The following is a 16,536-nucleotide window of genomic DNA, read 5'->3' on the forward strand; positions in this document are numbered from 1 at the left end:
GAAACGGAATTGTAGCGGTTTTATCGGTATTTAGTTTAACTTTATTACTAGTGAACCATTTATTTGATTAATCGTTTGTCTTCGAAATAGGCCTACTTCTTATAAGCTACAGCTAATCGTGTTCTTGTATAAGCAGTAAGGACAGAAGGAGCAGAAATAAAGGATGCCGGTGTCGAAATACAGTTTTAATATTGTATTGCTATTTGTTTTTCACTGGATCTGAAACGGAATTGTATTGGTTTTATCCGTATTTAGTTTAAGTACATCATTACCAGTGAACCATTTATTTTGTTTATGCCGGGCGTTGTTACACATTTATGCATGAAAAAAAATGCTGCTAATTAACAAAACTATGGACTTAACTTCATAAAATTTACATTAAATATGATATATCAGTTGTCTTTTTCCTTTTGACATTGCAGTTATATGCAGCACACACAACAGGCATGTTTTTTTCTTCGTTTTTTTGTACTTCTTATCTCCGTTATACAACATTGTAAGCAGACGAATTGTTACAAAGGTGGGCGCTTAGCTCAGATCTGCCGTGTTTCGCGGTGGCACCGCAAAGAGCGCTGTACAGGACAACATAGCCACTCTATAGTCTTCTCTTTCTAACTCGTTGAGTGTAACCGCAGCTGTCATTGGTTCATCGGAACAAGCTCCGACGTTCCGACTGTTATCTCGGAGTCAGAACATACCTTGTGCAACGCGAGCCCACAACAGCTGGGCAAGTGAGCAGCTCTGAGTCGGAACACTGTTATTTCGGAACAGGAGGTTCCGACCTACTGTTCATTTTTGCAACAGTTCCGAGACCGGAACAGTTCCAAAATAACTGTTGTTATTTTTTACCCATCTCTACACTACAGTTTAACTTAACCGAGACTCTATAATACGGCACGTTGAGTTAAACTCATGGTGAGGTTTAACTTAGGTTTAACTTAATCTTTAGATTAACCATATTTATAAAACCGGGCCTTAGTAAACTTTAAAATCTGAAAGTTCTCATTGTTGCAACTGAGAGTAGTCGTTATTTTGAATTAATGTAAGTTGATAGCTCAATGGTTCATTTGCAATAAAGACAGAAGTTCGGCTAAGATAAGTTTTTTTGCTTGTACTGTTAAATTAATGTTGGTTGTCCCGTTTTTACAAAGCTGGGCGATATAAACAACGCACTACTTATATTATGTATCAAAATATTATCATATATTACAAATTAAAGTTCCGCATCATATAAATAAAACTGTGTAATATTGGAAGAAGAACCAAAACAAGCACACTACACTTACCTCTCAGATAGCACTTCATCTTTCCCTGGAGATACCTCCAGTTTCTGTTGTTGCTGGACTGTGTCCAGATCGAACGCATCTTCCTGAAAAAGAGAGCAAATAATGAAGAAAGGTTAAGTTGACCATCTAACCATTGATTTCCTATTTCAAAGATATGATTTTCAATCCTAATGAGCTCCAACACAATTTTCGGTATAGCTGTAGTGACTTTATTTAAATATCGAGTTGATTTCCCCTCGTTACTTCGTTATCTCAAATTCAGGCTCTTTGCATTTTTCAAAAGCATAGGAATCAAATTCCACCGTTCAAAATATGTGCATGCTGCTTATAAAGGTACAGTAAATTACGTACAAAACACACAATTAGGTACAATATTTCTGCTAATTAGTCTAAAGAGGAAAAGGAGTTGGAAAGGTAAATGTATTTCGTCTGTAAATACCACTGTTGAAAATATTTAATCAAAATGCAGCCTCTGTAATTCGATTTTTCTAATCAGGTAACAGGTCGTGAACACAGCACTATTTGTAAGTAGTAATAGTGCTATATTACTAATAGTGGCGGCAGCATCAGCAGCAGTATAATCTTTTCGCTGTAAGAAAAATCCTAATGTAAATGATACCACGTGACTAAAGTGAGGCTTCATTGGCCGCTGTTTGGCGCCATAGATTCTCAGTACGTGTTCCCGCCTACTGTTGTACATTCTGTTTCATGTTAAACATTTCCCGTTACTCATCAAGTAGGCCTAACCTCACTACTATGCATTTGTTTGCTTAGGCTGGTATTCATAGTCGACACTTTATATCTCCACTTTGCAAAGTGACACTTTTGACGAAAGTGGCTCTTTCATAATGGTGCTATTCATAGACGATTCAAGAAGTGCACTTCACAAAGTGTCACTTTACGCCAGCAAAGTGTAGTGTAGAGTTACAATTTGGTTGGTAATAGAAGTCCCACAATGCCTTTCAAAACAAGTGAACAAGCAATAACAAATTAATTACGTATAACTTAAAATTACAATGCTTGTGATTTGAATTGGGAGCCTATTGATTGCGCGAGGAAGAAAATATATATTTAAAGTTGTTTTATTTCAGTTTCTAGTTTTTGTTGCCGATAGTTTAGATTATTTCAGTCAGTTCAGATATATAACATTTTATTAAATAGTTAGTGATACTGCTGGTGAAATTAGGTTAGGTTCTGTACAGTACATAACTGATCCATTAATTTATATAGTTAGATTAGGTCCTGCACATATCTTTTTCATTGATTTATGTCGCTAAGTTAGATTTTGTATGTATCCGTTCCACTGATTTATACAGTTCGGTTAGATTTTGTAGCCTACATATCTTCTATTAGTTTATATAGTTAGGTTAAGTTGGACTGAGTAGGTTAAGTTTTGTGTGTGTGTGTATATATATATATATATATATAATCATTAAATTTATATCGTTAGGTTAGGTTTTATATGTAACTGCTTCATTAATATATCGTGTTATTTCCGTTATTTTCATTTTTGTCTTTTTCGTGAATAGTGAATAGAAGTAACAGGAATATTTTGAATGCCAAATGTTTCTACAATGCAAAACAAAATAGGCCTAATAGTATGAGATCTCTTTTCATGGTGAGGTTATGACTGCATATGAACTAGAGACAGTAGATATATTGCTTACCGGCGTGAAAATATATATTACCGGTATCAAAACAGTAATGATTATATCAACATCAAGATAAATCTTATCTCAAAATACAGGTAGTCAACAAAAATCAAAATCATTTTAAACCCAATATAATTATGGAATCTGCTTAGAAGGCAGGCACGTGAGGTCTCTCAATGCTAATTTAAGATAATTATGCCTACATTAGATCGAAGTTAGTTTAATATTATTTAAGTTAAAAAATTCGTTTCAGTAATAAAAACAGATTATATAGGCATAGGCCTATCTACCTACATATCACTTCATCGAATTGAGGTTATAAATATACGAATGTTACTACAGAAATACCTGAACTATAATATTATATATAAACTACTAATGTATGGTACATATCTGTAGCATAGAATTTTAATGCAGTCAATAACTGTATTATTGGAGGCACTGGGAAACGTCTATTATTCGTTTTTGTCAACCAGTCATCGAAAATATAAGCAATCTCAATAAGTTTCTTTATCAAATCGGAACCGTTTTTTTTTAAATTCTATATCATTATAAAATTCCACGGGATTGTCTTTAGGCCTATCTCTAATTTGTACATTGTCCACTAATTGTGGCATCTCTTCCGCACGTTCTAATAATTCGACAACTTCCAAGACGTCCGCCATTTTTATACAAAGTGCCACTTTCGGCTCAAAGTGTGGTCGGAAGTACACTTTCATCCAAAGTGTTCCTTTGCATCAAAGTGTCGACTGTGCAACGGAAAAGTGATACTTTGCGTCTTCCAAAGGACACTTTAATCAAAAGTGTCGACTATGAATACCAGCCTTAGGAAACATTTACATTACAATTACTGCAATTAAATTATTTTTAAGTCTTATGTCTTCACAATGGACAATTGAGGATACAGAAGTCATACTTCAGTACCACGTGCTTACGTGAACAACTACGAGCTCAAGTGACGCCAACTTGTTACAAGAACAGACTACCTCGGTATTACTGTTGGTATTCATCTGCGTTCATAGTACATAACAAAATATAAAAGTAGCTTTTCTTTTACATAGCGTTTTACACATGAGTGAAGTTAAATGTTTCATCGTGTTTAACAACTAGAATTCAATTTTTTAATTTCAAATAATACAAGATTGTGGTTTCCAAATACGAACTATATTTTCCTGCGTCATGTGTGTGTTTCGACTGGGAGCCAATCACAGGTATAACAGCAACGTGCTTATGTTTACATTAGGATTTTTCTTACAGCGAAAACAGTATAGCAGTAGTAGTAGTAGTAGTAGTAGTAGTAGTAGTTATGGCAGTAGTAGAAGCAGTAGTTGTAGTGACAATAACAGTAAATCTAGTGGCAGTAGCAAAAGTCTTGGTAGTTGTATTATTGTACTGGTATTAATACAACTAATATTTGTATTATCAGCATTATCAGCACTAGGGGCATTGCTAGTAGCAGTAATATGACTAACAGTAGTAATAGGAGTGGTTAGTTAGTTGGGTTTAAAAAGGGCGCATCAACTAATATGGCTATTTGCAGCCTTATCTAAAATTCTTCAGGAAACAGAAACAATACAATAACCAGAGGGAACTATATCTGAAAGCTAGATATGCATAATACACGTCACTGTTCATTAACAGAAAACCACAATTTAAGTCACACAGAGTTAGTGTGCACTCAATGTTGGTTACTTGACGGTTTGTAGGCCCACTTTGAGGTCTGTGGATATAAAGTGAGAAATTGAGTCGGTGTCTGGTAGATTTTCTGGGTAGCTCAGTTGGTAGAGCGTTGGTGCGTTTATTCAAAGGTTACGGGTTTGATACCCGACCCCGGAACAATTTTTCCCTTGAAAGTATTAAAAAATTATACATCACTTCTGTAGTGACAGTGTACACTTTTATGAATAGGTTATGTATGATGTTTACTTCCTTTAACGTACTTTTCACTACAATGTGTTTCTTTATAACCGGATCTATAATTTAAAGGTGATATTCATTCAAATTTATATTTTGTAGTGTGGGACATTCACGGTGTCTATATGTCTGGGTATTCCTAGCTATGCACGGTGTAATAGTCTTATATTAATTGCAAAGAAGACATTTTTTAAGTTACAAGCCATTACAAAAATCTATGCAGGGGAAAGAAATGTGACGGACTGAGTCAGAATAACCCAAATTTATTTGAACCTTTCATACAATGATGTGACAGTAGTTGCTAGAGAACCCACAAGAAAAAAAAAAAAAAAAAAGAAGTTGAAGTGAAAAAAACTCTTCCTAGGTAGAACAACGCTCTATATGACTCGAGATAATTGTCTGTTGCCTACCAGAAATATATGTTTGTTAATCATATTATTATTTTTCAAATCTAAAATAAAAGCAGTTAAAGTTTAGTTTATTATGTCTCGTGATCAGAATATTGTACGAAATGGAACTATAAAAGTTGGAGATTTATCCTTCGAAGAGGTGGAAAAATTCAAATATCTTGGAGCAACAGTAACAAATATAAATGACACTCGGGAGGAAATTAAACGCAGAATAAATATGGGAAATGCCTGTCATTATTCGGTTGAGAAGCTTTTGTCATCCAGTCTGCTGTCAAAAAATCTGAAAGTTAGAATTTATAAAACAGTTATATTACCGGTTGTTCTGTATGGATGTGAAACTTGGACTTTCACTTTGAGAGAGGAACATAGGTTAAGGGTGTTTGAGAATAAGGTTCTTAGGAAAATATTTGGGGCTAAAAGGGATGAAGTTACAGGAGAATGGAGAAAGTTACACAACACAGAACTGCACGCATTGTATTCTTCACCTGACATAATTAGGAACATTAAATTCAGACGTTTGAGATGGCCAGGGCATGTAGCACGTATGGGCGAATCCAGAAATGCATATAGAGTGTTAGTTGGGAGGCCAGAGGGGAAAGTACTTTTGGGGAGGCTGAGACGTAGATGGGAAGATAATATTAAAATGGATTTGATGGAGGTGGGATATGATGATAGAGACTGGATTAATTTTGCTCAGGATAGAGACCAATGGTGGGCTTATGTGAGGGCGGCAATGAACCTCCAGGTTCCTTAAAAGCCAATAAGTAAGTAAAGCTTAGTTTAGAACAAGTTAAAATGAAACAATTAATAATATTCTGAGATTGTTAATGACATTGATATACGTCAAAATGCGCTGTCGTCATATCTGAATACTGATAGTGAATCACTTACATCAACGACAGATTTTACAGTCTCTGGACTCTCTTCAACTTCAGACTTCAATAAAGGAAAGCTAATAGACACTGGACTGTCTTCAACTTTTATCTCCGATTTGATATCAAAGCTGTGATCCAAGCATTCTGTCTTCACTTGCAGATCCGATAATTTCCCATCCTACGGGACATAAAAACGTCATTAATGAATAACTTAAACTTGCTATTTTGAAGCTGACTTCATAACAGAAAAAAAAAAAAAACGAAAGGCAGAATTGGAACTGGACTTTGAAACCTACAGAAAATTACTCACAATAGACTAGGCGTTGCTTCTGAAATAATTTACATAAAATAATATGTGTAATCTTTCTACTTAACAATACACATTGAGTGAAAATGTATTTCGAAATTTGAACGAAGGTTGAATAAAGATTTCAAAAGAAAGAAAAACTGCAAATATATAAAGTAATGGTTGCTCAACATCATGCAATGGTATAGCTTACACTATTATGAACATGATAACAATTTTCATTACAGTAGAATTCCTCGTATCCGGCAACTGTAGGACAAAGCCAGTGCTGGATAATTGGAAAATATGTTTATAGGTTATATAAAGACATACTGAACTGCACAAACATCTTTTTCCATGTTCAAATTTAGTAATTTTCATATATATACTAGTGGCTTGTACAGCAAATGTTCATTAGACGTTCAAACAAACATTTTCCAGATTTATTTTCAATGAAAGATACCAGACATTTTGGAAGTTATTTGCTTCCATAATAATGAAACATACTCCTTCTGAACAGTTTTTTATGCCAAATACTTTTTCTTGAACATATCCACCTTAGTTTTTGAGTTTCAATGCGAAAACGCAAGTAACAATGTCATGTGGGAGTAAAGCAATAGCTATTTCAGGTTATTGTGGATCGTAGGTTTGTAGGCCTCTTATTTCATCAGTAATACCTTTTGGTCTTTCCTTAGGAACTGTAATTTTTGCGTTCTCTCGAGCCAATACTGAAGAGAATGACGCATATAAATATCTACACCACACTGCCATTAAGTGTATGAAAAAGACCCAACCCCACTAGATTAATAACCATAAAAATATTTTATTTTTATTAACAATATTATCTTACGTAAGTTTTATAGCCGCCACTCAGTAAATTACAGAAAATATCAAGATCTAATTTAAGATATTCTCTACATCTACTTATATAACCCCAAAACGTTTCACTTTCATATCATCAATATAGCATTAATATATATAATTAATGAAAAATAGTCACATCACGGCATTAACTACAATAATATTTCATTTCTAATGGTAATAATGTCATCAAACCACCTCAAGATTTGTAGTTTTTAATATCCAATACACAGCTGTACCCAGAAAATTACACACCACAGAATCGAATCTGTAAATTATTTTTAGTAAGTTAAGTTTTTAATAACCAATTTAATTTGAGCTCTAAATATGTCAGCATTCTTGCAGATCATGGCCTTCGTGTAATATTGTTTACTGTAGTGTGTGTTTTGTTTTATTCTGAAATGGTATTAGCTAGTTCTCAAAACTGACGACAGATGGATTTTGGAAAATAGGAAAATGATGTAGGAAAATTAACAATTCACTGAAAACTACTATTTTCCTGAAAAACTTTGGGTTCCAAGCTTCAAAATGAGGGGTCATTTATTAAAATCCATTTAGCCATTTTTCCGTAATCTCCATTACCAGTTCAAATTTTATATATATATATATATATATATATATATATATATATATATATATATATATAAAATTTGAACTGGTAATGGAGATATATATATATTTAAATACAGTTTCGAAATAAATACAATGCTTATTTTTAGTACTGAATACAGTAATGTGCATTCATCAGTTCATGATTTATTGTAATGCATAATAGCATCAGAAATACTAAACGTTTTCGTAATCTTATGACAATTTTCCAAAAATGTGGCCTCTGCGATCTCTAGATTTCAATCTGGCCAACTCTTGGTTGTGGGGTTACCTTAAAGAACGAGTTTTCCTGACACATCCAACAACCCTACTGCAACTGAAAGATGCCATCTCGCAAGAAATTGCAATATTCCAAGACATTATCTGCAAAATGCTGTGCATGATGTCCAGACAGAATGCTGTACATTGAACAAAAGAACGGCCGACATCTTCCCATTGTTTTGTAAACCCCGTTGTTTGCGCAACATGGTGCCTTATACCACACAGCTAAGGCGTGGAAATCTAATTCAATCCTACTGAATAAAAATTGTGAAGTGTATGCTTTTTTTTTTTTTTGCTACACACACATAAACAAAATATATAGCAAGACTTTTCAGTTTACCTTTGATAAAGCTGTACTCTCTTTTATTTCGTATGTGTTATCAAGTGATTGTAGGAGCAACGGATCAACCTTGGGTTCGTTCTTGATCCAATTCATTATACCTGAAAGAAGAGGGTCTGTAATTATTTACAGTGATTTACAGAATCAGAACTGTGGAGAAAACCTTAGAAGTTGCTATGACCTACTTTGAATTCAATTTCTAAACATGTCCGAAACTATAATACACAAAGATATGCAAACATAATTAGAACCATTATAAGGAAAAATACACTAATTTAAGTTTGTCTACATTCAACAATTATAGTTAACTAGGAACAGTGCACATTATCGCAGCCATCTTGTTATAGTGTAAACAGAGGATTTCGATAGGGAGAAAGTTGCGTCATAATCATTTATTTTATATATACAAAAAAAAAAAAACAGGAGACATCTGTCTGAGAAAACAGGGCTTCATCAGAACAGGATCTATACCACGATAGTGATTATAAATATTTTAAATTCAAATCGATGTTTTACATTTCTTCTTCCATTTCTTTGGAATACCTTAAATTCATTATAAAAACTGAGATTTATCTTTCGAAGAGGTGAAAAAATTCAAATATCTTGGAGCAACAGTAACAAATATAAATGACACTCAGGAGGAAATTAAACGCAGAATAAATATGGGGAAATGCGTGTTATTATTCAGTTGAGAAGCTTTCGTCATCCAGTCTGCTGTCAAAATATCTGAAAGTTAGAATTTATAAAACAGTTATATTATCGGTTGTTCTGTATGGTTATGAAACTTGGACTCTCACTTTGAGAGAGGAACAGAGATTGAGGATTTTTGAGAATAAAGTTCTTAGGAAAATATTTGGGGCTAAAAGGAATGAAGTTACAGGAGAATGGAGAAACTTACATAATGCAGAACTGCACGCATTATATTCTTCACCTGACATAATTAGGAACATTAAATCCAGACGTTTGAGATGGGCAGGGCATGTAGCACGTATGGGCGAATCCAGAAATGCATATAGTGTTAGTTGGGAGACAGGAGGGAAAATGACCTTTGGGGAGGCCGACACGTAGATGGGAGGATAATATTAAAATGGATTTGAGGGAGGTGGGATATGATGATAGAGACTGGATTGATCTTGCACAGAATAGGGACTGATGGTGGGTTTATGTGAGGGCGGCAATGAACCTGCAGGTTCCTTAAAAGCCATTTGTAAGTAAAGTACAGATTTATGAAATGTGTATGACTTTTATATCGTCACGGTAAATTGAATTTCAGAAGACAAACTACCGCCATTTCGGGAAAAACTTTGGACATTTTGACTACAATAACAAACTACACCTTCCCACTCCGTCAAAGATCAGAAAATGTATTTCGTATTATTTTAAAATATAGAAGTAGCACATATGGGCGAATCCAGAAATGCGTATAGAGTGTTAGTTGGGAGACCAGAGGGAAAAATACCTTTGGGGAGGCCGAGACGTAGATGGGAGGATATTAAAATGGATTTGAGGGAGGTGGGATATGATGATAGAGACTGGATTAATCTTGCACAGGATAGGAACCGATGGCGGACTTATGTGAGGGTGGCAATGAACCTGCGGGTTCCTTGAAAGCCATTTGTAAGTTAGTATGTTAAATTCATTGTTTTACAAACATCGAAAGTTTCGTGGATCGAAGAATTAGACACAACGTTTACAGTACATTAAGTAAATTAAAATTTCCTTTCTTTTCTTTTCTCTTCTTTTCTTCGACAGCTGAATATGTGGTGAGTTTGCCGTTTCCTGTTTTATACCTTTTATTTCTTCTTTCTCGATTCGCTTGTTTCCTACAATTGAGGACCGTTTTTGTAAAACTTGCTAACTGAAAAAAACTAAATTTTACAGGAGAGACAAAACACTATAGTAAGCAAGTTTTGCTGTATGTCTCACTTATAGCAGAAAGCAAGTTATGAAAAAACGATCACACTTTGACACACTACAATGAAGAGAAATAACCCAATTTTACTAAGACGCTTTGAACATCATGTAGAGGCCTGCCTTATGTTAACGAATCCATCAAAATCTCAATTTTGCAAATTTTGCAGATAGCAAGTTTTGCAAAAACGGTCCTCAATTACTCTCAATCTCTTCCACTGTATCCATTCCATTAATTTTTTCTCCTTTAGCTGCAACTTCATATTGGTATTTATTCTGGATCATTGACACTGTCACAAACTTCATCACCAATCTCTACATTGTCTTCAGCATCATCATCTGAGCCTTCATCTATAATTCCCATAATAGTATTTTAATATGTTATTTTACGACGCTTTATCAACATCTTAGATTATTTAGCGTCTGAATGAGATGAAGATGATAATACCAGTGAAATGAGTCCGGGATCAAACACCGAAAGTTAGCCAGCATTTGCTCATATTGGATTGAGGAAAAACCCGGGAAAAAACCTCTATATCAGGTAACTTGCCCCGACCGGGAATTAAACACGGGCCACCTGGTTTGACGGCCAGACACGCTAACCGTTACTCCACAGTTGTGGACGCATAATAGTATCACTATCATAACGTAAGATTTTATCCAGTTGCACTTTAACCCGAGTCACACGGGGATAGCTTACAGGAGTCAAGTGCTTGAAGCCTCTAAACTTGATGCTATATTTATGATCACATGGAGACATTAAACTTGAAACCATGCTTGAAAAAAAGCGCGCGCTGAATGTTGTATTCGTAGTGGTGTTTGAATTCTTGTATTCTGTTATAGTTGATAAAAATCAATAGTGAATTGGCATTTTTAGTTTGGTGAAACTGAAGATGCCACCAGCACATATTCAAGCATGTGTGCAGCTAATTGGCGCCTTGTTATTGTATGAATTACAAAATATTCTTGAAAAAAAGGAAAAGAGAACATGGGTTAAGAAATGGATTTGTAGAAGAATTATGCACGGTGCATCTAATATCTTGTTGAAAGAATTAGCTGAAGAAGGTCCTGCGGAATACAGGAAGCATCTCAGAATGAGTCTTGTTTTAAGGGTTTTTAACTTTTTTTCGAACCACTTCTACGTCTATGTTTTCGAAACCTTGTTCCATGAGTTCACTAGCTAGTTTCTGGAATAATAATTCCCCCTTGTTTTTATTGAGGTACCGGTATTCTTTGTCACGTATATTCCATAGAAGTTCATACTTCTCGTACACTTCCAAAAACTTTATAATATTGTTGGAATTCCACTTAGGGGCGCTCATTATTAATTTACTTCGACAATAGGCCTAAAACTACAAACTTTCTACTTGCCAAGTTGCTACAAGTTCGCATTCACACGCGGAAAGTGGTGGAGTCACGTTGGTCATGTGACGGGAAAGTGGACACAAAAGTTGACGGGTCGTCAACTCAAATTCTGCTTGACCACCAAGTCACAACTTGACTGTCTCCACCATATCACACGGGGAAAGTTGAAGGAAAGTCGACTTGCTCCAAGCACTTGACTCCTGTAAACTATTCCCGTGTGAATTAGCCTTTTGTTGGATAAAAAAACACACTGATAAGAAAATAAATTAACTGCACTGGCAGAAAAATTTCTATTAATACTATTGATACGTAATTATGACGAAAACTTCCAAATATATGTTGTAATAACTTAGCTAATCGTATAAGTTATAACCTGCTGCCATGACTCCTAGTTAGCAACTAAAATATGCAGGCATTGCTAGAAGGAGGGGTTGTTTGGCAGGAAAAGTAGTGAAGACGAACTGTTTACCCATTATACGTCAAAATCACGTAAGATATAGCATTCTAGGGTAAAAGGAATAATCGTGGTCAAATACAATTTCAAACACTTGGCTTGTGAAGGATTTTACAAAAACCTGTCGCAAAAATTATCCATCTCTTCTCTGAAAAGTGAAGCACAAATATAATTCTGTAGCTTATGAATGCAACCAACACAACTTCAACATCATCTATACAATCATAAGGTAAGGTGTTTTGAAAATTCAAATAATTTTTCCTGCTTTCTATGAGAACTCCACCATTTTCTGGGGGAGGGGGGGAACAAAAAAAAAGTCTAGCATTTGAAAATTTTGACGCGGTAAACCTAATGAAGACTAAAATGTGAGAGACTGTGAAATAAGGTCGGTAACAAACTTGTCTAATAGGTATCGAATATGAATGAGGTCTCGCCCACCTCATTGCATATTACATGACTAGTGTGAACTAGTCAGTTTGTTTTATTACCATTAAGTACGAGAAAAATTCGTACCGGCACCGGGAATCGAACCAGGACCTTTCAGCTGTGCGCGCTGAGTGCTCTTAACCAACTGAGCCATGCCGGGACACAATCCACGACGCCGGCCGAACGCCTCTTGTATTATTATGTTACGGCCTTACTACCTGCATTTAAGACGATACACGTCATATATATACAGGAGCGCATATTAAATGACTTTATGGCCATATTCAACAACAGTTTCTGAAAACTGTTAACATTATATATGTATCGAATATGAATGAGATCTCGCCCACCTCATTGCATATTACATCACTAGTGTGAACTAGTCAGTTTGTTTTATTACCATTAAGTGCGAGAAAAATGTCTAATAGATTTAGATAAATACCGTACCAATACCATGCTAGAGAAAGTAACTTTTATACGTGCCCGTATATTTAAATGAACGCTTTATGTAATGCAGGCCTATATAAGCCTACAAGGCTCATCATAAGATTAGTACCGGTATGTAAATTAGTAACATCATTGTATAGAGTTTTAACATAATTGTATAGAGCACATCTAGGTCAAAAAGCATTGGTATACATAGCGGCTCGGTTAGAGAAGCCAACGTATTATGGCAGGAACCACCATGATTTTAAAATCAAATGTAGGAAACAGAAAACGGATGTAGGTAAATTCTCATTTTTAAATAGAACTATAAATGATTGGAATGACCTACCTGCAGCGGTCTTTGAGGACTGTCCTTCCTTAAAGAGATTCAAGAATAACTTAAAACATTGCGTATAAAGTGTAAATTAAAATTAAGGTGGCATTTATTTTTTAAGGTGACATATATTTATTTAGCCTGACGAGTTACTCCCTTGGTTTAAATCGTAAGTTTAGTTTAAATGCAGTTTTGCTTATAAATATGAATAAGGGTGTAACTGTAGTTTTATTTGAACTGTTGTATCAGTGAAACGTGGTGAGTCAGTGAAGTTATGGTTTTACAGTGTAGTGAATAGTTCCGATAAGTGATAATTTATAGTATCAATTAAATGTGCTCTATAGTGTCAGTGAAATGTGTTGTATAGCGCCAGTGAAATGTGTTCTAAAGTGTCAGTGAAATGTGTCATAGTGCCAGTGCAGTGAGTGAGATGAGAGTAAAGTGAAAGATTATTATCCGTACCAATGTGAAACTTATGTAGGGCCTATACATACGTTGGTTGTAATGTAAAATTAGGTTCACTTATTAATTAGGTTATTTTATGTATTATTATTATTAATTGTAATTATTGTGTATAATTGTATTGTGTATTGTAATTTTGTGTATTGTTTATATTGTTTGTACAACTGCCACCCGGTGCTTGCCCACTTGCAGTGTAAATAAATACATACATACTATTTACAGTAGTTTTGATCCTTCACAATGAATGTAACGGATATATATATTTATTTCCCGTGTAATGTGGTAAATGTACAGTATTTAACAAATTAATGGTAATAACTTCTGTAGTTAATATCAATAGTTATATATGTATTTTAATTATTTACCAACCTTCCAATATCGCATCACAACCTCAAGGAATTATATTAATTTTATTTGATGACTTGATCGTCTTATATTGTATATAGTTAGCATATGATCTAAAAGGCTGTGATTCCTTTGTGTGGCCGGACCGTTGCTTACGGGATTATACAAGCTGGCGCATAGCACGGTCGAGAGTAGGTCTCTGTGAGTCATGACAATTTCTGCCGCTAGGTTCGCCTCTCTGCCCTATGAAATGATGAATAGTACCATTACAAAGCATTGTGCATCGTGAAAATAGTTCGATTAATTGTGCATTACTGATTGAGTACGAATATCATAAATACGCCAAGCATATTACAGTGTTATTTGAAGTTTGTTCTGCTAAGTTATATTGGAAAATTGTCTGTGTTTTGCTATGTGAAGAACTCTGTACCAACAGGTCGTATCTTTATAGGTTAAGGTAAATGTCAAAGTTCTCTCATATAACAAGCAATGCTATGTTAAAAGTGGCGAATTGCATTTTCCGACTCTCGAATGATGTGACCCGAAATGTAAAATAATTTCATGCATTGTTTCACTTACCAAGCATTACTGATATAGGCCTAATGAAAATGTGAACGACGTGATGTAAACATTGAAGATAATGTTGTTACTGTTTTCACTTTCTCTTTTAGAAAATACCGACAAAAGTAATGAATTATCTTCATGCTGTACTTATTAGGTAATTAATGTGTATTTGTCTGTATTTTAGACCTGTGTATTGTTACGTAATTATCAGTGAATTTGGTTAGAGAACTTAACAAGGTTAGTATGAGATTAGGTAATGCACCTCAAACTGTAACTAATAATGGCTGCTGCCGAAATAGGCTGAGGTGGTTATCGTGTGAAACAAATTATATCTGGAATATCTAGTTTTATTATATACGGATACGTAAAGTTTTTTTTTTTAGCATGTGTTTGTAATTTTGTGAGGTTATGTCTAGCCTAATTTCTTTTTATTCTTGTATCATTACAAATACATTAATTTATTTTATATTCATTTCAGGTGTTACATCTATGGTGGCAACTCTACTTATGTTAGGATATGAAGTAACAGTACATATTCAACTTCATCATTTGCTAAAAATTAAAGAAAACTGTATGTGTTCGACTCATTCCATCGTCATTTCTTCTTATGTATGTGAACCACGTTCGTTCTAAAAGTGCTACAATAAATGAACACTATAGACAACGTGATGGAACAATTTACAAGTTACTGTTAAAATGCTCAACATTTTCAAGTGGTGCTATACCCATTGTTTCAAAATGTACATACATATTTTTACATTTCTATAAGAGGTGTCATAAATTATTTCAGCATATTTGTAAATTCTTCAAAATTAATTCTTCTAATTAATACCATACAGTAATGAAATAATATAGCCTAGGCCTATATGTGATTTTATACTACCGGTATTGATGTTGATCTTGGTAAATTAATCCAATTTCACAGTGTTGTCTTTTGTATTGTGGTTCATAACAATTATAACAGTATGTACGTGGAAATGTTTTTAAAATAATAAATTCTAGCTCATGATTTTAAGTGGTCGTTTCAATGGGAGGTTATATTGGAAAGATGATCACAAATGGATAATTTACTGCAAGATACAAGAACTGAATATAAGTGAGTGTTCCGTTGAAAGTGAAAGTGAAAATTTCGTTTTACAAGAGCTAAGTAGGCGTACACGCACTAAAATACTACAGCGTTTACTATTACTATGCTCAATAGATTAATCAGTAGGCCTATAGAAATGTTTTCACCACTGCAAGAAAAAATCGCGCAATAATTATACTTCTCAGTTATTGTGACGTCCGTATTTTTTTTTAAAAGAGAGGGAAAAGTTAGGCCTTCTTGCAAATGCGTAATTATGAATTCAAGGAAATTAAAGATAATGCAGTACCTTAATTAGTTGCAATATCTTATTTAATAACAATATTAATAATATTAGGTGAAAAGGGAAGGCTATAGTGCGTATATGTAAGATGTCAAGTTAATTTATTTCCGGAAATGTTTGGTGTATGAACTGAAGTACAGAGCAGACAGTCCCTCAGTTTATATGTAATATGTTTTAATATCAAGAATGACAGCCTTTTATTGTAATATAATTGAGGAGTAGAAGTTTGGAAATTACGTCTATTGTCCATAAAATATTGTACGAAGCATTTAATAAGCAATGATGAGTCCTTTAAATGTCCCAAATGTCAATGTCTTTTAAGTGTTCTGCTATGAATATATAGGGCAGAACAGCGCTCCGAGCGGCGGAATTGGCATTACGAGGGAAC

General features: G+C 34.4%; 1 protein-coding gene across 2 annotated transcripts in view; it reads right to left on the bottom strand.

Annotated features, from left to right (window-relative positions):
• LOC138691841 (zinc finger protein 723-like) overlaps positions 1 to 14,317 on the bottom strand; it is a 39,338-nt gene extending 25,021 nt beyond the window's left edge. For both annotated transcript variants that reach the window (XM_069814349.1, XM_069814348.1), the window contains exons 1-4: positions 14,242 to 14,317; positions 8,495 to 8,595; positions 6,154 to 6,315; positions 1,287 to 1,369 (exon numbers count right to left, since the gene is read on the bottom strand). In XM_069814349.1, coding sequence (XP_069670450.1) covers positions 1,287 to 1,369; positions 6,154 to 6,315; positions 8,495 to 8,590 — 341 coding nt within the window. In that variant the 5' untranslated portion in view covers positions 8,591 to 8,595; positions 14,242 to 14,317. The remainder of the gene's footprint in view (positions 1 to 1,286; positions 1,370 to 6,153; positions 6,316 to 8,494; positions 8,596 to 14,241) is intronic.
• Between the last annotated feature and the right edge of the window lie 2,219 nt (positions 14,318 to 16,536).

Source organism: Periplaneta americana, chromosome 16, assembly GCF_040183065.1.
Source record: "Periplaneta americana isolate PAMFEO1 chromosome 16, P.americana_PAMFEO1_priV1, whole genome shotgun sequence".
Lineage (NCBI taxonomy): Eukaryota > Metazoa > Arthropoda > Insecta > Blattodea > Blattidae > Periplaneta > Periplaneta americana.